The 23,137-nt window shown below is 53.1% G+C and overlaps 1 protein-coding gene across 1 annotated transcript in view; it reads left to right on the top strand.

The window, feature by feature from the left end:
- Positions 1 to 2,628: 2,628 nt before the first annotated feature.
- The window catches only part of tmem134 (transmembrane protein 134), a 108,743-nt gene continuing 88,234 nt past the window's right edge, over positions 2,629 to 23,137 (top strand). The window contains exon 1 of the mRNA XM_041173891.1: positions 2,629 to 2,673. Coding sequence (XP_041029825.1) covers positions 2,629 to 2,673 — 45 coding nt within the window. The remainder of the gene's footprint in view (positions 2,674 to 23,137) is intronic.

Raw genomic sequence — 23,137 nt, 5'->3', positions numbered from 1 at the left:
GGCTGTGTCCCCAATCCTCACTCTTCCCCACCAAACCGCCATCTTGGCTGTGTCACCCATCCCCACTCTTTAATCCCCTCCGCCATCTTGGCTGTGTCCCCATTCCCGGTCTTCCCCCCCCACCTCCCCTCCACCATCTTGGCTGTGGCTCCAATCCCCACTCTTCAATCCCCCAAACCCCACCACTTTGGCTGTGTCCCCTAATCCCCGCTCTTTTCCCCCTTCCTCGCAATCTTGGCTGTGTCCCCAATGCCTGCTCTTCACCCCACCCTCCGCCATCTTGTCTGTGTCCCCAATCCCCACATTTACCACAATTCCCCGCCATCTTGGCTGTGTCCCCAATTCCTGCTTTTCACCCCCATCCCCCCCGTCTTGGCTGTGTCCCCAATCCCCACTCTTGCCCCTCACCCAGTCATCTTGGCTGTGTCCCCAATCCCCACTCTTCCCCTCCTCCCCTCCACCATCTTGGCTGTGTCCCCAATCCCCGCTCTTCCCTCCCACCCCCTCCACCATCTTGGCTGTGTCCCCAATCCCCACTCTTCCCTCCCACCCCCTCCACCATCTTGGCTGTGTCCTCAATCCCCGCTCTTCCCCTGCTCCCCTCCGTCATCTTGGCTGTGTCCCCAATCCCTGCTCTTCCCCCTCCCCTCACAATCTTGGCTGTGTCCCCAGTCCCCACTCTTGCCCCTCACCCAGTCATCTTGGCTGTGACCCCAATCCCCGCTCTTCCCTCCCACACCCTCCACCATCTTGGCTGTGTCCCCAATCCCCGCTTTTCCCCCCCACCCCGCCATCTTGGCTGCGACCCCAATCCCCGTTCTTCCCCCTCCCCCCACCATCTTGGCTGTGTCCCCAATCCCTGCTCTTCCCCCTCCCCTCACAATCTTGGCTGTGTCCCCAGTCCCCACTCTTGCCCCTCACCCAGTCATCTTGGCTGCGACCCCAATCCCCGCTCTTCCCCCTCCCCCCACCATCTTGGCTGTGTCCGTCAATCTCCACTCTTCCCCCTCCCCTCACAATCTTGGCTGTGTCCCTAATCTCCGCTCTTCCCCCTCCCCCCACAATCTTGGCTGTGTCCCCAATACCCACATTTACCACCCTACCCCGCCATCTTGGCTGTGTCCCCAGTCCCTACTTTTCCCCACCCCATCGTCATCTTGGCTGTGACCCAATCCCCACTCTTCCCCCCTACACCCCGCCATCTTTACTGTGTCCCCAATCCCCGCTCTAACCCCCCTCGCCGCCGCCATCTTGGCTGGGTCCCCAATCCCCGCTCTTCCTCCGCTTCCCGCCGCTATCTTGGCTGCGTCTCCAACCCCCACTCTCCCCACCCACTCCCCTCCACCATATTGGTTGTGTCCCCAAATCCCCGCTCTTCCCTCCCACCTCCACTGCCATCTTGGCTGTGTCCCCAAATCCCCGCTCTTCCCCCCCCTTCCCTCCGCCATCTTGGCTGTGTCCCCAATCCCCGCTCTTCAATCCCCCACCGCCATCTTGGCTGTATCCCCAATTCCCACTCTTCCCCCCCTTCCCTTCGCCATCTTGGCTGTGTCCCCCAATCCCGGCTCTTCCCTCCCTCCCCCCGCCATCTTGACTGTGTCCCCAATCTTCGCTCTTCCCCACATCTCCACCGACACTTGGCTGTGGCCCCAATCCCCACTCTTCAACCCCCCCCGCCATCTTGGCTGTGTCCCCAATCCCCATTCTTCCCCCCACCTTCCCTCCGCCATCTTGGCTGTGTCCCCAATCCCCGCTCTTCACCCCCTCCTCTCCGCCATCTTGGCAGTGTCCCCAGTCCCTGCACTCCCCCCCCATGCCACCTCCCTTGGCCAATGCTGCCACCCCCAACCCCATCCCCCCCCCCAACCCCATCCCCCTCCAACCCCGCCAACCCCGGGCGTGTGGCACCTCACCTGGAAGATGCCGTGAAGCGCGGGTTCGAGTGGATCCATGTCTTTGTCGTAGCCCAGGTCGAAGAACTGCAGGTTGCGCAGGAAGTGGCTGTAGTAGGACCAGGGGTTGCGGAGGAAGGCGGCCATCTTGTGGGGGCCCGGGACCCGCCAGGTCAGCAGGGTGGCGGGGCCGTAGTAGTGGAAGCTGGACTCGAAGAGGTGGGGGGGCCAGCGGAGGATGGTGAAGTAGAGGCGGTGGGCGGGCAGGAGCTGGGCCAGCTCGGCCGGGTTGAAGCACATGTGGTTGGCGATGATGTTGTAGCAGGCCCCCGGGGCGTAGTCGGACACGGAGCGTCGGTCAAAGCGCCGCGGGTAGTCAAAGTCTTTGCGGCCCGAGGGTAGGGCGAACCTCAGCCGGTGCTTCTCCCCGTAGCGGAAAAGGATGTTGAGCACGGTGCTGCTGGCAGCCTTGTGGATCTTGAGGAACATGAGGTCCCAATGGGGCAGGCAGGCTCTCCCCGTCTGGGACTGGCTTGGACAGGCCGGGCGGGAGCAGCTCCTCGGCAGCGACTTTCTGCTGGGGGGGCGCAGGGGGTGGGTGGTGGTTAGAAACACAACGGACGTCAGATCTTCATTCCCGAAGGCCCCAGACCAACAGAACGGCCAAGACTGGAGGTTCAGTCGCCGGGCGCTCGGCCGTGAGCGGCTCACACACAGCAGAATGTCTACCCCCGTCATGTCCCCGTTCACCCATCAGCTCCCCTGGGCCCATCAACTGTTGGTATAACCTCCTCCAGCCCCTCCAACACTCCCTATCACTGTAACCTCCTCCAGCCCCTCCAACACTCCCTATCTCTGTAACCTCCTCCAGCCCCTCCAACACTCCCTATCCCTGTAACCTCCTCCAGCCCCTCCAACCCTCCCTATCCCTGTAACCTCCTCCAGCCCCTCCAACCCTCCCTATCTCTGTAACCTCCTCCAGCCCCTCCAACACTCCCTATCTCTGTAACCTCCTCCAGCCCCTACAACCCTCCCTATCTCTGTAACCTCCTCCAGCCCCTACAACCCTCCCTATCTCTGTAACCTCCTCCAGCCCCTACAACTCTCCCTATCTCTGTAACCTCCTCCAGCCCCTCCAACACTCCCTATCTCTGTAACCTCCTCCAGCCCCTACAACCCTCCCTATCTCTGTAACCTCCTCCAGCCCCTACAACCCTCCCTATCTCTGTAACCTCCTCCAGCCCCTCCAACACTCCCTATCTCTGTAACCTCCTCCAGCCCCTATAACCCTCCCTATCTCTGTAACCTCCTCCTGCCCCTCCAACCCTCCCTATCTCTGTAAACTTCTCTTGCCCCTCCAACAATCCCTATCTCTGTAACCTCCTCCAGCCCCTACAACCCTCCCTATCTCTGTAACCTCCTCCAGCCCCTACAACCCTCCCTATCTCTGTAACCTCCTCCAGCCCCTACAACTCTCCCTATCTCTGTAACCTCCTCCAGCCCCTCCAACACTCCCTATCTCTGTAACCTCCTCCAGCCCCTACAACCCTCCCTATCTCTGTAACCTCCTCCAGCCCCTACAACCCTCCCTATCTCTGTAACCTCCTCCAGCCCCTCCAACACTCCCTATCTCTGTAACCTCCTCCAGCCCCTATAACCCTCCCTATCTCTGTAACCTCCTCCTGCCCCTCCAACCCTCCCTATCTCTGTAAACTTCTCTTGCCCCTCCAACTCTCCCTATCTCTGTAACCGCCTCCTGCCCCTCCAACCCTCCCTATCTCTGTAAACTCCTCCTGCACCTCCAACCCTCCCTATCTCTTTTATCTCCTCCTGCCCCTCCAACACTCCCTATCTCTGTAACCTCCTCCTGCCCCTACAACCCTCCCTATCTCTGTAACCTCCTCCTGCCCCTCCAACCCTCCCTATCTCTATAAACTCCTCCAGCTCCTCCAACCCTCCCTATCTCTGTAAACCCCTCCTGCGTTCCAACCCTCCCTATCTCTGTAACCTCCTCCTGCCCCTACACCCCTCCCTATCTCTGTAACCTCCTCCAGCACCTACAACCCTCCATATCTCTGTAACCTTCTCCAGCCTTTACAACCCTCCCTATCTCTGTGACCTCCTCCAGCACCTACACCCCTCCCTATCTCTGTAACCTCCTCCAGCCCCTACAACCCTCCCTATCTCTGTAACCTCCTCCTGCCCCAAAAAACCATTCTATCTCTATAATCTCCTCCTGTCCCTACAACATTCCCTATCTCTGTATCCTCCTCCAACCCCTACAACCCTCACTATCTCTGTAACCTCCTCCAACCCCTACAACCCTCCCTATCTCTGTAAACTCCTCCAACCCCTACAACCCTCCTTATCTCTGTAACCTCCTCCAGCCTCTACAACCCTCCCTATCTTTGTAACCTCCTCCAGCCCCTACAACCCTCATGATAGGTGTGACGTCCTCCAGCCCCTAGAACTCTCTCCCTATCTCTGTAACCTCCTCCTGTCCCAGAAACCCTCCCTATCTCTGTAACCTCCTCCAGTCCCTACAACCCGCCCTATCTCTGTAACCTCCTCCAGACCCTACAACCCTCCCTATCAATGTAACCTCCTCCAGTCCCTACAATCCTCCCTATCTCTGTATCTTCCTCCAACCCCTAGAACCCTCCCCATCTCTGTATCTTCCTCCAACCGCTACAACCCTCCCTATCTTTATAAACTCCTCCAGATCCTACAACCCTCCCTCTCTCTGTAAACTCCTCCAGCCACTACAACCCTCCCTATCTCTGTAACCTCCTCCAGCCACTACAACCCTCCCTATTTCTGAATACTCCTCCAGCCTCGACAAGCCTCCCTATCTCAGTACACTTCTACAAGCCCTACAACACTCCCTATCTCTGTAACCTCCTCCAGGCCCTACAACCCTCCCTAACTCTGTAACCTCCTCCAGGCCCTACAACACTCCCTATCTCTGTAACCTCCTCCATCCCCTGCAACCCTCCCTATCTCTGTAACAACCTCCAGCCCCTACACCTCTCCCTATCTCTGTAACCTCCTCCAGGCCCTACAACACTCCCTATCTCTGTAACCTCCTCCAGGCCCTACAACCCTCCCTATCTCTGTAACAACCTCCAGCCCCTACACCTCTCCTTATCTCTGTAACCTCCTCCAGGCCCTACAACACTCCCTATCTCTGTAACCTCCTCCAGCCCCTACAACACTCCCTATCTCTGTAACAACCTCCAGCCCCTACACCCTCCCTATCTCTGTAACAACCTCCAGCCCCTACACCTCTCCCTATCTCTGTAACCTCCTCCAGCCAGTACAACCCACCCTATCACTGTAACCTATACCAGGCCCTAAAACACTCGCTATACCTGTAGCCTCCTCGAGCCCCTGAAACCCTCCCTATCTCTGTAACCTCCTCCAGCCCCTACAACACTCCCCATCCCTGTAATCTCCTGCTGAACCTACAACCATCCCTATCTCTATAAACACCTCCAGCCACTACAACTCTCCCTATCTCTGTAACCTCCTCCAGGCCCTACAACCCTCCCTATCTCTGTAACCTCCTCCAGCCCCTACAACCCTCCCTATCTCTGTAACAACCTCCAGCCCCTACACCTCTCCCTATCTCTGTAACCTCCTCCAGGCCCTACAACCCTCCCTATCTCTGTAACCTCCTCCAGGCCCTACAACACTCCTTATCTCTGTAACCTCCTCCAGGCCCTACAACACTCCCTAACTCTGTAACCTCCTCCAGCCCCTACAACCCTCCCTATCTCTGTAACCTCCTCCAGTTGCTACAACCCTCCCTATCTGTGTAACCTCCTACAGCTACTATGACCCTCCCTATCTCTGTAACCTACTACAGCCCCTACAACCCTCCCTATCTATGTAAGCTCCTCCAGACAGTACAACCCTCCCTATTGCTGTAACCTCCTCCAGTCCCTACAACCCTCCCTATTTCTGCATCCTCATCCAACCCCTACAACCCTCCCTATCTCAGTAACCTCCTCCAGTCCCTAGAAAACTCCCTATCTCTGTAAACTCCTCCAGCCCCAACAACATTCTCTATCTCTGTATCCTCCTCCAGCCCCAAATACACTCTCCCTATCTCTGTAACCTCCTCCTGTCCCAAAAACCCTCCCTCCATCTGTAACCTCCTCCTGCCCCTCCACCCTCCCTATTTCTGTAACCTCCTCCAACCTCTACAAACCTCCCTATCCTTGTAATTCTCCAGTGCCTACAACCCTCCCTATCTCTGTATCCTCCTCCAGCCCCTACAACCCTCCTTATCTCTCTAACCTCTTCCAGTCCCTAAAACCCTCCCTATCTCTGTATACTCCTCCAGCCTCGACAAGCCTCCTTATCTCTGTACACTCCTCCAAACCCTATAATCCTCCCTATCTCTGTAACCTCCTCCAGCCAGTACAACCCAACCTATCAATGTAACCTATGCCAGGCCCTAAAACACCCGCTATACCTGTAGCCTCCTCGAGCCCCTGAAACCCTCCCTGTCTCTGTAACCTCCTCCAGCCCCTGCAACACACCCTATCCCTGTAATCTCCTGCTGCACCTACAAACCTCCCTATCTCGATAAACACTTGCAGCCCCTACAACTCTCCCTGTCTCTTTAACCTCCTCCTCCCAAACAAAGCTCCCTATTTCTGTAACATCCTGAAGCCCCTACAAACATCCCTATCTCTAACCTCCTGCCCCTCCAACCCACCCTATCTCTGTAACCTCCTCCAGCCCCTACACACCTCCCTAACTCTCTAACTTCCTCCAGACCCTACAAACCTCCCTATCTCTGTAACCTCCGCCTGAACCTACAACCCTCCCTATCTCTGTAATCTCCTCAAGACACTACAACGCTCCCTATTTCAGTAACCTATTCCAGCCCCTACAACTGTCCCTATCTCTGTACCCTCCTCCAGCCCCTACAAAACTCCCGATCCCTGTAACCTCCTCCAGCCCCTACAAACCAACCTATATCCTGTAGCCTCCTCCAGCCTCTACAAATCTCCCAATATCTGTAACCTCCTCCAGCCCCGACAACCCTCACTATCTCTGTAACCTCCACTAGCCCCTTCAACCGTCCCAATCCCTGTAGCGTCCTCCAGCCCATACAACCCTCCGCATCCCGGTAACCTCTTGCTTCCTCTACAACTCTCCCTATCTCTATAAACACTTCCAGCCCCTATAACTCTCCTTATTTCTGTATCTTATTCCAGCTCCTACAACCCTCCCTATCCCTCTAAACTCCTCCTCCCGAACAAATCTCCCTATCTCTTTAACCTCCTCCAGCGCTACAACTCTCCCTATCTCTGTAACCTCATACAGCCCGTACAAACCTCCCTATCTCTTTAACCTCCTCCAGCTCCTACAAACCTCCTATCTCTTTAACCTCCTCCAGCTCCTACAACCCTCCCTATCTCTGTAACCTCCTCCAGCTCCTACAACCCTCACTATCTCTGTAACCTCCTCCAGCAGCTACAACCATCCCAATCTCTATAACCTCCTCCAGCCGCAGCAATCCTCGATACTTCTGTGAGCTCTTCCAGCCCCTAGAACCCTACCAATCTCTGTAACCTCCTCCAGACCCTACACCCCATACAATCTCTGTAAACTGCTCCTGCCCCTACAACATTCCAATCTCTGTAACCTCCTCTAGCCCCTACAACACTCCCTAACTCTGTAACATCCTCCAGACCCTACAACACTCCCCAACTCTGTAACCTCCTCCAGCCCCTACAAACCTCCCTGTATCTGTAACCTCCTCTTGCCCTTACAACAGTCCCTATATCTGTAACATCCGCCTGCGCCAATAACCCTCCCTATCTCTGTAACCTCCTCCAGCCGCAACAACATTCCCTATCCCTGTAAACACCTCCAGCCCATACAACCCTCCCAGTCTCTGTAACCTCCTCAAGACCCTACAACGCTCCCTATTTCTGTAACCTCCTCCAGCCCCTACAAACCTCTCAATCTCTGTAACCTCCTCCAGGCCTTACAAACCAACCTATACCTTTAGCCTCCTCCAGCCCCTACAAACCCCCACCGAAAACTGTAACCTCCTCCAGCCCCGACAACCCTACGCGTCCCTGTAATATCCTGCTGCACCCACAAACCTCCCCATCTCTATGAACACCTCCAGCCCCTGCTACTATCCCTATGTCTGTATACTGCTCCAGCCCCTACAACCCTCCCTAGGTCTTTAACCTCGTCCTCCCAAACAAAACTCCTTAGCTCTATAACCTCATCCAGCGCTACAACCCTTCCTATCCCTGTTACCTCCCCCATCCTGTTCAACCCTCCCTATCTCTGTAACATCCTCCAGCCCCTACAACCCACCATTTCTCTGAAACCTCCTCAAGCCCCTACAACACTCCCTATCACTGTATCCTCCTCCTGCCCCTACAACCCTCCCAATCTCTGTAACCTCCTCCAGCCCCTACAACCCTCCCTATCTCTGTAACCTCCTCCTGCCCCTACAACATTCCAATCTCTGTAACCTCCTCCAGCCCCTACAACATTCACTACCCCTGTAACATCGTCCGGAATCTACAACCCTCCCTATCTCTGTAACATCCTCCTGCCCCTACAACCCTCCCAATCACTGTATCCTCCTTCTGCCCCTACAACTCTCCCTATCTCTGTAACCTCCTCCAGCCCCTACAATCCACCCTGTCGCTATAAATTCCTCGAGCCCCTACAGCCGTCCCTATCTCTGTAACCTCCTCCAGCCCCTAAAAACCTCCCTATCTCTGTAACCTCCTTCAGCCAATACAACCCTCCCTATCTCTGTAACCTCCACCAGACCCTACAACACTCCCTATCTCTGTAACATCCGACTGCCCTTACATCCCTCCCTATCTCTGTAACCTCCACCTGCGCCTACAACCCTCCCTGTCTCTGTGACCTCCTCCAGTCCCAACAACATTCCCTATCTCTGTAACCTCCTTCAGCCAATACAACCCTCCCTATCTCTGTAACCTCCTCAAGACCATACAACATTCCCTATCTCTGTACCCTCCTCCAGCCGCTACAAACCTCCCGTTATCTGTAAACTCCTCCAGCTCCGACAACCCTACGCGTCCCTGTAATATCCTGCTGCACCTACAACCCTCCCCATCTCTATGAACACCTCCAGCCCCTACTACTCTTCCTATGTCTGTATACTGCTCCAGCCCCTACAACCCTCCCAAGGTCTTTAACCTCCTCCTCCTAAAAAAAACTCCTTATCTCTGTAACCTCCTCCAGTGCTACAACCCTCCCTATCTCTGTAACCTCCTCCAGTGCTACAACCCTCCCTATCTCTGTAACCTCCTCCAGTGCTACAACCCTCCCTATCTCTGTAACCTCCTCCAGACCTTACATCCCTCACAAACTCTGTAAACTGCTCCAGACCCTACAACCCTCCCTTTCTCTGCATCCTCCTCCAGCCCCTACAAACCTCCCTATCTCTGTAACATCCTCCAGCAGCTACAAACCTCCCTATCTCTGTAACCTCCTCCAGCCACTACAACCATCCCTATCTCTGTAACCTCCAATACTCCCTACAACCATCCCTATCTCTGTAACATTCTCCAACCCCTACAACTCTCCCTATCACTGTAACCTCCGCCTGCGTCTACAAACCTCCCTATCTCTGGAACTTCCTCCAGCCCCTACAACCTTCCCTATCTCGATAACCTCCTCCAGCCCACACAACACTCCCTATCTCTGTAACCTCCTCAAGACCCTACAACGCTCCCTGTTTCTGTAACCTCCTCCAGCCCCTACAAGCCTCCAGATCTCTGTAACCTCCTCCAGGCCCTACAAAACAACCTATATCCTGTAAACTCCTCCAGCCCCTACAAACCTCCCGATATCTGTAAACTCCTCCAGCCCCGACAACCCTACGCATCCCTGTAATATCCTGCTGCACCTACAACCCTCCCCATCTCTATGAACACCTCCAGCCCCTGCTACTATCCCTATGTCTGTATACTGCTCCAGCCCCTACAACCCTCCCTAGGTCTTTAACCTCCTCCTCCCAAACAAAACTCCTTATCTCTGTAACCTCCTCCAGCGCTACAACCATCTCTATCTCTGTAAACTCCTCCATCCCGTACAACCCTCCGTTTCTCTGTAACATTTTCCAGACCTTACATCCCTCACAAACTCTGTAAATTGCTCCAGACCCTACAACCCTCCCTATCTCTGTAATCTCCTCCAGCCCCTTTTAACCCTCCCTATCTCTGTATCCTCCTCCAGCCCCTACAACCCTCCCTATCTCTGTAACCTCCTCCAGCCCCTACAAACCTCCCTATCTCTGTAACTTCCTCCAGCCCCTACAACCCTCCCTATCTCTGTAACCTCCTCCTGCCCCTACAAACCTCCCTATCTCTGTATTCTCCACTACTCCCTATAACCATCCCTATCTCTGTAAGCTCCTCCAATCCCCTCAACCCTCCCTATTACTGTAAACTCCTCCTGCGCCTTCAACCCTCCCTATCTCTGTACGCTCCTCCAGCCCCTAGAAACCTCCCTAACTCTGTAACATCCTCCAGCAGCTACAAACCTCCCTATCTCTGTAACCTCCTCCTGCTCCTACAACCCTCCCTATCACTGTAACCTCCGCCTGCGCCTACAACCCTCCCTATCTCTGTAACATTCTCCAGCACCAACAACCCTCCCTATCTCTATAACCTCCTCCAGCCCCTACAAAACAACCTATACCTGTACCCTCCTCCAGACCCTACAAACCTCCCGATATCTGTAACCTCGTCCAGCCCCGATAACCCTACGCGTCCCTGTAATATCCTGCTGCTCCAAGACCCTCCCCAGCTCTATGAACACCTCCAGCCGCTACTACTATCCCTATGTCTGTATACTGCTCCAGCCCCTACAACCCTCCATAGGTCTTTAACCTCCTCCTCCCAAACAAAACTCCTTAGCTCTGTAACCTGATCCAGCGCTAAAACCCTCTCAACTCTGAAACCTCCTTCAACCCATACAACCCTCCCTATCTCTGTAACCTCCTCCAGACATTACATCCCTCACAAACTCTGTAAACTGCTCCAGCCTCTACAACCATCCCTTTCTCTGTATCTCCCTCCAGCCCCTACAACCCTCCCTATCTCTGTAACATCCTCCAGCAGCTACAACGATCCCAATCTCTGTAACGTGCTCCAGCCCCTACAACCCTCCATATTTCTTTAACCTCCTGCAGCCCCTAGAACCCTCCTTATCTTTGTAACCTCCTCCAGCCCCTAAAACCCCCAATTTCTCTGTAACCTCCACCTGGCCCTACAAACCTACCTATCTCTGTAACCTCCACTGCTCCCTACAATCCTCCCTATCTCTGTATCCTCCACTGCTCCCTACAACCCTCCCTATCACTGTAACCTCCTCCAGCCCCTTCAAACATCCCGATCTATGTAACCTCCTCCAGCCCCTACAAACCTCCCGATATCTGTTCCCTCCTCCAGCCCCGACAACCCTACGCGTCCCTGTAATATCCTGCTGCATCCACAAACCTCCCCATCTCTATGAACACCTCCAACCTCTGCTACTATCCCTATGTCTGTATACTGTTCTCGCCCCTACAACCCTCCCTAGGTCTTTAACCTCCTCCTCCCAGACAAAACTCCTTAGCCCTGTAACCTCATCCCGCGCTACAAACCTCCCTATCTCTGTAAACTCCTCCATCCCATACAACCGTCCCTATCTCTGTAGCATTTTCCAGACCTTACATCCCTCACAAACTCTGTAAACTGCTCCAGACCCTACAACCCTCCATTTCTATGTATCCTCCTCCAGGCCCCACAAACCTCCCTATCTCTTTAACATCATCAAGCAGCTACAAACCTCCCTATCTCTGTAACCTCCTCCTGCCCCTACAACCGTCCCTAACTCTGTAACCTCCACCACTCCCTACAACCGTCCTTATATCTGTAACATCCTCCAACCCCTACAACCCTCCCTATCACTGTAACCTCCGCCTGCGCCTACAACCCTCCCAATCTCTGTAACCAGCTCCAGCCCCAACAACATTCCCTAACTCTATAACCTCCCCCAGCCCACACAATCCTCCCTATCTCTGTAAGCTCCTCAAGACACTACAACACTCCCTATTTCTGTAACCTCCTCCAGCCCCTACAACCCTCCCTATTTCGGTAACCTCCTCCAGCCTCTACAATCCTCCCTATCTCTGTAACCTCCTCCAGCTCCTACAACCCTCCCTATCTCTGTAACCTCCTCCAGCCCCAACAACCCTCCCTATTTCGGTAACCTCCTCCAGCCTCTACAATCCTCCCTATCTCTGTAACCTCCTCCAGCTCCTACAACCCTCCCTATCTCTGTAACCTCCTCCAGCCCCAACAACATTCCCTATCTCTATAACCTCCTCCAGCCCACACAACACTCCCTATCTCTGCACCCTCCTCCAGCACCTACAAACCTCCCGATCTCTGTTACCTCCACCAGGGCCTACAAACCAAACTATACGTGTACCCTCCTAAAGCCCCTACAAACCTCACGATATCTGTAACCTCCTCCAGCCCCGACAACCCTACGCTTCCCTGTCTGTATACTGCTCCAGCCCCTACTACTCTCCCTAGGTCTTCAACCTCCTCCTCCCAAACCAAACTCCTTATCTCTGTAACCTCCTGCAGCGCTACAACCCTCCCTATCTCTGTAACCTCCTCCATCCCATACAACCCTCCCTATCTCTGTAAGCTCCTCCAGACCTTACATCCCTCACGAACTCTGTAAACTGCTCCAGAACCCTACAACACTCCCTTTCTCTGTATCCTCCTCCAGCCCCTACAACCCTCCCTATCTCTGTAACATTCTCCAGCAGCTACAAACCTCCCTATCTCTGTAACATTCTCCAGCAGCTACAAACCTCCCTATCTCTGTAACCACCTCCTGCCCCTACAACTGTCCCTATTTCTGTAACCTCCACCAATCCCGACAACCGTCCCTATCTCTGTAACATCCTCCAACCCCTACAACCCTCCCTATCACTGTAACCTCTGCCTGCGCCTACAACCCTCCCTATCTCGATAACCTCCTCCAGCCCACACAACCCTCCCTATCTCTGTAACCTCAAGACCCTACAACGCTCCCTATTTCTGTAACCTCCTCCAGCTCCTACAACATTCCTATCTCTGTAAACTCCTCCAGGCCCTACAAACCAACCTGTACCTTTAGCCTCCTCCAGCCCATACAAACCCCCCGATATCTGTAACCTCCTCCAGCCACGACAACCCTACGTGTCCCTGTAATATCCTGCTGCACCTACAAATCTCACCATCTCTATGAACACCTCCAGCCCCTGCTACTATCCCTATGTCTGCATACTGCTCCAGCCCTTACAACCCTCCCTAGCTCCTTAACCTCCTCCTCCAGAACAAAACTCCTTATCTCTGTAACTTCCTCCAGCGCTACAACCCTCCCTATCTCTGTAACCTCCTCCAGCGCTACAATACTTCCTATCTCTGTAACCTCCTCCATCCCATACAACCCTCCCTTTCTCTGTAACCTCCTCCAGACCTTACATCCCTCACAAACTCTGTAAACTGCTCCAGACCTTACAACCCTCCCTTTCTCTGTAACCTCCACCTGGCCCTACAACCCTCCCTATCTCAGTAACCTCCACCACTCCCTACAACCGTCCCTAACTCAGTAACCTCCCCCAGCCCCTACAACACTCCCTATCTCTGTAACCTCCCCCAGCCCCTACAAGACTCCCTAACTCTGTAAGCTCTTCCAGCACCTAGAAGCCTCCCTATGCTGTACCCTCCAGCAACGCCGACAACCCTCCCTATCTCTGCAACCTCTTCCAGCCCCTACAACCCTCCCTATCTTTTTAACCTCCTCCTCCCAAACAAAACTGCCTACCTCTTTAACCTCCTCCAGCACCTACAACTCTCCCTATCTCTATAAACACCTCCAGCCCCTACAACTCACCTTATTTCTGTATCTTGCTCCAGCTCCTACAACCCTCCCTATCCCTCTAAACTCCTCCTCCCAAACAAATCTCCCTATCTCTTTAACCTCCTCCAGCGCTATAACCCTCCCTATCTCAGTAACCTCCTCCAGCTCCTACAACCCTCCCTATCTCTGTAACCTCCTCCAGCGCTACAACCCTCCCTATCTCTATAACCTCCTCCATCCCGTACAGCCCTCCCTATCTCTGTAAACTCCTCCAGACCTTACATCCCTCACAAACTCTGTAAACAGCTGCAGACCCTCCACCCCCCCCCCTTTCTCTATTTCCTCCTCCAGCCCCTACAACCCTCCATATTTCTTTAACCTCCTCCAGCCCCTACAATGCTCCCTATCTCTGTAACCTCCTCCTGCACTGAAAACCCGCCCAATCACTGTAATATCCTCCAGACCCTACAAACCTCCATTTCTCTGAAACCTCCTCCAGCCCCTAAAACCGTCCCTGTCTCTGTAACCTCCTCCCGCCACAACAAACCTCCCTATCTCTGTAACCTCCACCTGCGCCTACAACCCTCCCTAACTTTGTAACATCATCCAGACCCTACAACCCTCCCTTTCCCTGTAAACTCCTCCAGCTCCTACAACCCTCCCTATCTCTGTAACCTCCTACAGCAGCTACAACCATCCCAATCTCTATAACCTCCTCCAGCCGCTGCAATCCTCGATATTTCTGTGAGCTCTTCCAGCCCCTAGAACCCTACCAATCTCTGTAACCTCCTGCAGACATTACACCCCTTACAATCTCTGTAAACTGCTCCCGCCCCTACAACATTCCAATCTCTGTAAACTCCTCCAGCCCCTACAACACTCCCTATCTCTGTAACCTCCTCCAGCCCCAGACCCCTTACAATCTCTGTAAACTGCTCCCGTCCCTACAACATTCCAATCTCTGTAACCTCCTCTAGCCCCTTCAACACTACCTACCTCTGTAATATCCTCTGGACTCTACAACCCTCCCTATCTCTGTAATATCCACCTGCCCCTACAATCCTATCACTGTATCCTCCTTCTGCCCCTACAACCTTCCCGATATCTGTAACCTCCTCCAGCTCCGACAATCCTACGTGTCCCTGTAATATCCTGCTGCACCTACAACCCTCCCCATCTCTATGAACACCTCCAGCACCTGCTACTATCCCTATGTCTGTATACTGCTCCAGCCCCTACAACCCTCCCTGTCTCTGTAACTTCCTCCAGCCCCTACAGCCGTCCCTACCTCTGTAACCACCTCCAGCCCCTAAAAACCTCCCTATCTCTGTAACCTCCTCCAGCCCATACAACCCTCCCTATCTCTGTAAACTCCACCAGACTCTACAACACTCCCTATCTCTGTAACATCCGGCCGCCCTTACATCCCTCCCTATCTCTGTAACCTCCTCAAGACGCTACAACACTCCCTATCTCTGTACAGCCCCTACAAGCCTCCCGATATCTGTAACATCCTCCAGCAGCGACAACACTACGCGTCCCTGTAATATCCTGCTGCACCTACAACCCTCCCCATCTCCATGAACACCTCCAGCCCCTGCAACTATCCCTATGTCTGTATACTGCTCCAGCCCCTACAACCCTCCCTAGCTCTTTAACCACCTCCTCCCAAACAAAACTCCTTATCTCTGTAACCTCCTCCGGCGCTACAACCGTCCCTATCACTGAAACCTCCTCCAGCCCCTACAACCGTCCCTATCTCTGTAACTTCCTCCAGCCCCTATCACCCTCCCTATCTTTCTAATCTCCGCCTGCGCCTACAACCCTCCCTATCTCTGTAACCTTGTCCAGCAGCTACAACTATCCCTATCTCTATAACCTCCTCCAGCCGCTGCAATCCTCGAAATTTCTATGAGCTCTTCCAGCCCCTAGAATCCTACCAATCTCTGTAACCTCCTCCAGACCCTAGACCTCTTACTATCTCCGTAAACTGCTCCTGCCCCTACAACATTCCAAACTCTGTAACCACCGCTAGCCGCTACAACACTCCCTACATTTGAAACATCCTCCGGTCTCTACAACCCTCCCTATCACTGTAACATCCTCAACACCCCACAAACCTCACTAACTCTGTAACCTCCTCCTGCCCCTACAACCGTCCCTGTCTCTGTAACATCCTACAGCCCTACAACCCTCCCTATCTCTGTAACCTCATCCAGCCCATACAACCCTCCCTGTCTCTGTAACCTCCTCCAGCCCCTAAAAACCTCCCTACCTCTGTAACCTCCTCCAACCCATACATAACTCCCTATCTCTGTAAACTCCACCAGACGCTACAACACTCCCTATCTCTGTAACCTCCAGCCGCCCTTACATCCCTCCCTATCTCTGTAACCTCCTCAAGACCCGACAACACTCCCTATCTCTGTACACTCCTCCAGCCCCTACAAACCTCCCGATATCTGTAACCTCCTCCAGCTCCGACAACCCTACGCGTCCCTGTAATATCCTGCTGCACCTAAAACCCTCCCCATTTCTATGAACACTTCCAGCCGCTACTACTATCCCTATGTCTGTATACTGCTCCAGCCCCTACAACCCTCCCTAGCTCTTTAACCTCTTCCTCACAAAAAACTCCTTACCTCTGTAACCTCCTCCAGCGCTACAACCCTCCCTATCTCTGTAAAATCCTCCATCACGAAGAACCTTCCCTATCTCTGTAACCTCCTCCAGACCTTACATACCTCACAAACTCTGTAAACTGCTCCAGACCCTACAACCCTTGCTTTCTCTGTATCCTCCTCCAACCCCTACAAACCTCCCTATCTCTGTAACATTCTCCAGCAGCTACAAACCTCCCTATCTCTGTAACCTCCTCCAGCCACTATAACCGTCCCTATTTCTGTAACCTCCACCACTCCCGATAACAGTCCCTATCTCTGTAACATCCTCCAACCCCTACAGCCCTCCCTATCACTGTAACCTCTGCCTGTGCCTACAACCCTCCCTATCTCTATGACATCCTCCAGACCCTACAACCCTCCCTATCCCTATAACCTCCTCCAGCCCACCCAACCCTCCCTATCTCTGTAACCTCCTCAAGACCCTACAACGCTCCCTATTTCTGTAAACTCCTCCAGCCCCTACAACCCTCCCTATCTCTGTACCCTCCTCCAGACCTTACATCCCTCACAAACTCTGTAAACTGCTCCAGACCCTACAACCCTCTCTTTCTCTGTACCATCCTCCAGCCCTTCAACCCTCCCTATCTCTGTAACATCCTCCAGCAGCTACAACTTTCCCAGTCTCTGTAACCTCCTCCAGCGCCTATAACCCTCCATATTTCTTTAATCTCCTCCAGCCCCTACAACCCTCCATTTCTCTGAAACCTCCAACTGGCCCTACAACCCACCCTATCTATGTAACCTCCACTACTCCCTACAACCATCCCTATCTCTGTAACCTCCTCCAACCCCCACAACCCTCCCTATCACTGCAACATCCTCCAGCAGATACAACCCACCCAATCTCTATAACCTCCTCCAGCCCCTACAACCCTCCATATTTCTTTAACCTCCTCCAGCCCCTACAACCGTCCCTATCTCTGTAACTTCCTCCAGCCCCTACAACCCTTCCTATCTCTGTAACCTTGTCCAGCAGCTACAACTATCCCTATCTCAATAACCTCCTCCGGCCGCTGCAATCCTCGAAATTTCTGTGAGCTCTTCCAGCCCCTAGAATCCTACCAATCTCTGCAACCTCCTCCAGACTCTAGACCCCTTATAATCTCCGTAAACTGCTCCTGACCCTACAACATTCCAATCTCTGTAACCACCGCTAACCCCTACAACACTCCCTACCTCTGAAACATCTTCTGGTCTCTACAACCCTCCCTATCACTGTAACATCCTCAACACCCTACAAACCTGACTAACTCTGTAACTTGCTCCTGCCCCTACAACCGTCCCTGTCTCTGTAACTTCCTACAGCCCTACAACCCTCCCTATCTCTGTAACCTCCTCCAGCCCCTACAACACTCCCTATCTCTGAAACCTCCACCAGAGCCTACAACCCTCCCTATCTCTGAACCTCCTCCAGCCCCTACACACCTCCCTGTCTCTGTAACCTCCTCCAGCCCCAACAAACCTCTCTATTTCTGTAACCTCCGCCTGCGTCTACAATCCTCCCTATCTTTGTAACCTCATCCAGCCCCTACAACCATCCCTATCTCTGTAACCTCCTCCAGCTCCTACAACCCTCCCTATCTCTGTAACCTCCTCCAGCCCATACATAACTCCCTATCTCTGTAAACTCCACCAGACTCTACAACACTCCCTATCTCTGTAACCTCCGGCCGCCCTTACATCCCTCCCTATCTCTGTAACCTCAAGACCCGACAACACTCCCTATCTCTGTACACTCCTCCAGCCCCAACAAACCTCCCGATATCTGTAACCTCCTCCAGCTCCGACAACCCTACGCGTCCCTGTAATATCCTGCTGCACCTACAACCCTCCCCATTTCTATGAACACCTCCAGCCGCTACTACTATCCCTATGTCTGTATACTGCTCCAGCCCCTACAACCCTCCCTAGCTCTTTAACCTCTTCCTCACAAACAAAACTCCTTATCTCTGTAACCTCCACCAGTGCTACAACCCTCCCTATCTCTGTAAAATCCTCCATCACGTAGAACCCTCCCTATCTCTGTAACCTCCTCCAGACCTTACATCCCTCACAAACTCTGTAAACTGCTCCAGACCCTACAACCCTTGCTTTCTCTGTATCCTCCTCCAACCCCTACAAACCTCCCTATCTCTGTAACATTCTCCAGCAGCTACAAACCTCCCTATCTCTGTAACCTCCTCCAGCCACTACAACCGTCCCTATTTCTGTAACCTCCACCACTCCCGACAACCGTCCCTATCTCTGTAACATCCTCCAACCCCTACAACCTTCCCAAACACTGTAACCTCTGCCTGTGCCTACAATCCTCCCTATCTCGATAACCTCCTCCAGCCCACACAACCCTCCCTATCTCTATAAACTCAAGACCCTACAACCCTCCCTATCTCTATAACATCCTCCAGACCCTACAACCCACCCTATCTCCATAACCTCCTCCAGCCCACACAACCCTCCCTAGCTCTTTAACCTCTTCCTCACAAACAAAACACCTTATCTCTGTAACCTCCACCAGTGCTACAACCCTCCCTATCTCTGTAAAATCCTCCATCACGTAGAACCCTCCCTATCTCTGTAACCTCCTCCAGACCTTACATCCCTCACAAACTCTGTAAATTGCTCCAGACCCTACAACCCTCCCTTTCTCTGTATCCTCCTCAAGCCCTTACAACCCTCCCTATCTCTGTAACATCCTCCAGCAGCTACAACTTTCCCAGTCTCTGTAACCTACACCAGCGCCTACAACCCTCCATATTTCTTTAACCTCCTCCAGCCCCTACAATGCTTCCTATCTCTGTAACCTCCTCCTGCCCAGAAAACCCACCCAATCTCTGTAACCTCCTCCAGCCACTACAACCCTCCATTTCTCTGTAACCTCCACCTTGCCCTACAAACCTCCCTATCTCTGTAACCTCCTCCTGCCCCTACAACACTCCCTCACACTGTATCGTCCACTACACCCTACAACCATCCCTCTCACTGTATCCTCCTCCAGCCCCAAAAATATTCCCTATCTCTGTAACCTCCTTCAGTCCCTAAAACCCTCCCTATCTCTGTACCATCCTCCAGCCCCTACAAACTTCCCAATCTCTGTAACCTCCTCCAGCCCCTACAAACCTCCCGATCTCTGTAACCTCCTCCAGCCCCTACAAAACAACCTATACGTCTAACCTCCTCCAGCCCCTACAAATCTCCCGATATCTGTAACCTCCTCCAGCCCCGACAACCCTACATGTCCCTGTAACATCCTGCTACACCTACAACTCTCCCCATCTCTATGAATAACTCCAGCCCCTGCTAGTATCCCTATGTCTGTATACTGCTCCAGCCCATACAACCCTCCCTAGCTCTTTAACCTCCTTCTCCCAAACAAAACTCCTAATCTCTTTAACCTCCTCCAGACTTTACATACCTCACAAACTCTGTAAACTGCTCCAGACCCTACAACCCTTGCTTTCTCTGTATCCTCCTCCAACCCCTACAAACCTCCCTATCTCTGTAAAATTCTCCAGCAGCTACAAATCTCCCTATCTCTGTAACCACCTCCTGCCCCTACAACCGTCCCTATTTCTGTAACCTCCACCAATCCCGACAACCGTCCCTATCTCTGTAACATCCTCCAACCCCTACAAACCTCCCTATCACTGTAACCTCTGCCTGCGCCTACAACCCTCCCTATCTCGATAAACTCCTCCAGCCCACACAACCCTCCCTATCTCTGTACCCTCCTCCAGACCTTACATCCCTCACAAACTCTGTAAACTGCTCCAGACCCTACAACCCTCCCTTTCTCTGTTTCCTTCTCAAGCCCTTACAACCCTCCCTTTATCTGTATCCTCCTCCAGCCCTACAACCCTCCCTATCTCTGTAACATCCTCCAGCAGCTACAACTTTCCCAGTCTCTGTAACTTCCACCAGCGCCTACAACCCTCCATATTTCTTATACCTCCTCAAGCCCCTACAACCCTCCATTTCTCTGAAACCTCCAACTGGCCCTACAACCCACCCTATCTCTGTAACCTCTACTACTCCCTACAACCATCCCTATCTCTGTAACCTCCTCCAACCCCCACAACCCTCCCTATCACTGCAACATCCTCCAGCAGATACAACCCACCCAATCTCCATAACCTCCTCCAGCCCCTACAACCCTCCATATTTCTTTAACCTGCTCCAGCCCCTACAATGCTCCCTATCTCTGTAACCTCCTCCTGCCCAGAAAACCCGCCTAATCACTGTAACCTCCTCCAGCCCCTACAACCGTCCCTATCTCTGTAAGTTACTCCAGCCCCTACAACCCTCCCTATCTCTGTAATCTCCACCTGCGCCTACAACCCTCCTTATCTCTGTAACCTCATCCAGCCCCTACAACCCTTCCTATCTCTGTAACCTCGTCCAGCAGCTACAACTATCCCTATCTCTATAACCTCCTCCAGCCGCTGCAATCCTCGAAATTTCTGTGAGCTCCTCCAGCCCCTAGAATTCTACCAATCTCTGTAACCTCCTCCAGACCCTAGACCCCTTACAATCTCCGTAAACTGCTCCTGCCCTTACAACATTCCAATCTCTGTAACCACCGCTAGCCGCTGCAACACTCCCTACCTCTGAAACATCCTCCAGTCTCTATAACCCTCCCTATCACTGTAACATCCTCAACACTCTACAAACCTCACCAACTCTGTAACCTCCTCCTGCCCCTACAACCGTCCCTGTCTCTGTAACTTCCTACAGCCCTACAACCCTCCCTATCTCTGTAACCTACTCCAGCCCCTACAACCTCCGTAACTCTGTAACTTTCTCCAGCACATACAAACCTCCCTATCTCTGAAACCTCCACCAGACCCTACAACACTCCCTATCACTGTATCCTCCTCCTGCCCCTACAACCCTCCCTATCTCTGTAACCTCCTCCAGCCCCTACACACCTCCCTGTCTCTGTAACCTCCTCCAGCCCCAACAAACCTCCCTATCTCTGTAACCTCCGCCTGCGCCTACAATCCTCCCTATCTTTGTAACCTCATCCAGCCCCTACAACCATCCCTATCTCTGTAACCTCCTCCAGCTCCTACAACCCTCCCTATCTCTGTAACCTCCTACAGCAGCTAAAACCATCCCAATCTCGATAACCTCCTCCAGCCGCTGCAATCCTCGATATTTCTGTGAGCTCTTCCAGCCCCAAGAATCCTACCAATCTCTGTAACCTCCTCCAGACCCTACACCCCTTACAACCTCCGTAAACTGCTCCTGCCCCTACAACATTCCAATCTCTGTAACCTCCTCTAGCCCCTACAACCCTATCACTGTATCCTCCTTCTGCCCCTACAACCCTCGCTATCTCTGTAACCTCAACCAGCCCGAACAACATTCCCTATATCTGTAAACTCCTTCAGCTGATACAACACTCCGGATATCTATAACCTTCTCCAGCTCCGACAACCCTACGCGTCCCTGTAATATCCTGCTGCACCTACAACCCTCCCCATCTCTATGAACACCTCCAGCCGCCAGTACTCTCCCTATGTCTGTACACTGCTCCAGCCCCGACAACCCTCCCTGTCTCTGTATCTTCCTCCAGCCCCCACAGCCGTCCCTATCTCTGTAACCTCCTCCAGCCCCTAAAAACCTCCCTACCTCTGTAACCTCCTCCAACCCATACATAACTCCCTATCTCTGTAAACTCCACCAGACTCTACAACACTCCCTATCTCTGTAACCTCCGGCCGCCCTTACATCCCTCCCTATCTCTGTAACCTCCTCAAGACCCGACAACACGCCATATCTCTGTAGACTCCTCCAGCCCCTACAAACCTCCCGATATCTGTAACCTGCTCCAGCTCCGACAACCCTACGCATCCCTGTAATATCCTGCTGCACCTACAACCCTCCCCATTTCTATGAACACTTCCAGCCCCTGCTACTATCCCTATGTCTGTATACTGCTCCAGCCCACACAACCCTCCCTAGCTCTTTAACCTCTTCCTCACAAAAAACTCCTTACCTCTGTTACCTCCTCCAGCGCTACAACCCTCCCTATCTCTGTAAAATCCTCCATCACGTAGAACCCTCCCTATCTCTGTAACCTCCTCCAGACCTTACATACCTCACAAACTCTGTAAACTGCTCCAGACCCTACAACCCTCGCTTTCTCTGTATCCTCCTGCAACCCCTACAAACCTCCCTATCTCTGTAACCTCCTCCTGCCACTACAACCGTCCCTATTTCTGTAACCTCCACCACTCCCGACAACAGTCCCTATCTCTGTAACATCCTCCAACCCCTACAACCTTCCCAAACACTGTAACCTCTGCCTGTGCCTACAATCCTCCCTATCTATATAACATCCTCCAGACCCTACAACCCTCCCTATCTCTATAACCTCCTCCAGCCCACCCAACCCTCCCTAGCTCTGTAACCTCCTCAAGACCCTACAACCCTCCCTATCCCTATAACCTCCTCCAGCCCACCCAACCCTCCCTATCTCTGTAACCTCCTCAAGACCCTACAATGCTCCTTATTTCTGTAAACTCCTCCAGCCCCCACAACCCTCCCTATCTCTGTACCCTCCTCCAGACCTTACATCCCTCACAAACTCTGTAAACTGCTCCAGACCCTACAACCCTCTCTTTCTCTGTATCC

Source organism: Carcharodon carcharias, chromosome 24 (genome assembly GCF_017639515.1).
Source record: "Carcharodon carcharias isolate sCarCar2 chromosome 24, sCarCar2.pri, whole genome shotgun sequence".
NCBI classification, from domain to species: domain Eukaryota; kingdom Metazoa; phylum Chordata; class Chondrichthyes; order Lamniformes; family Lamnidae; genus Carcharodon; species Carcharodon carcharias.
The sequence above is the reverse complement of the archived record's forward strand: the minus strand, read 5'-3'. Positions and strand labels throughout refer to the sequence as shown.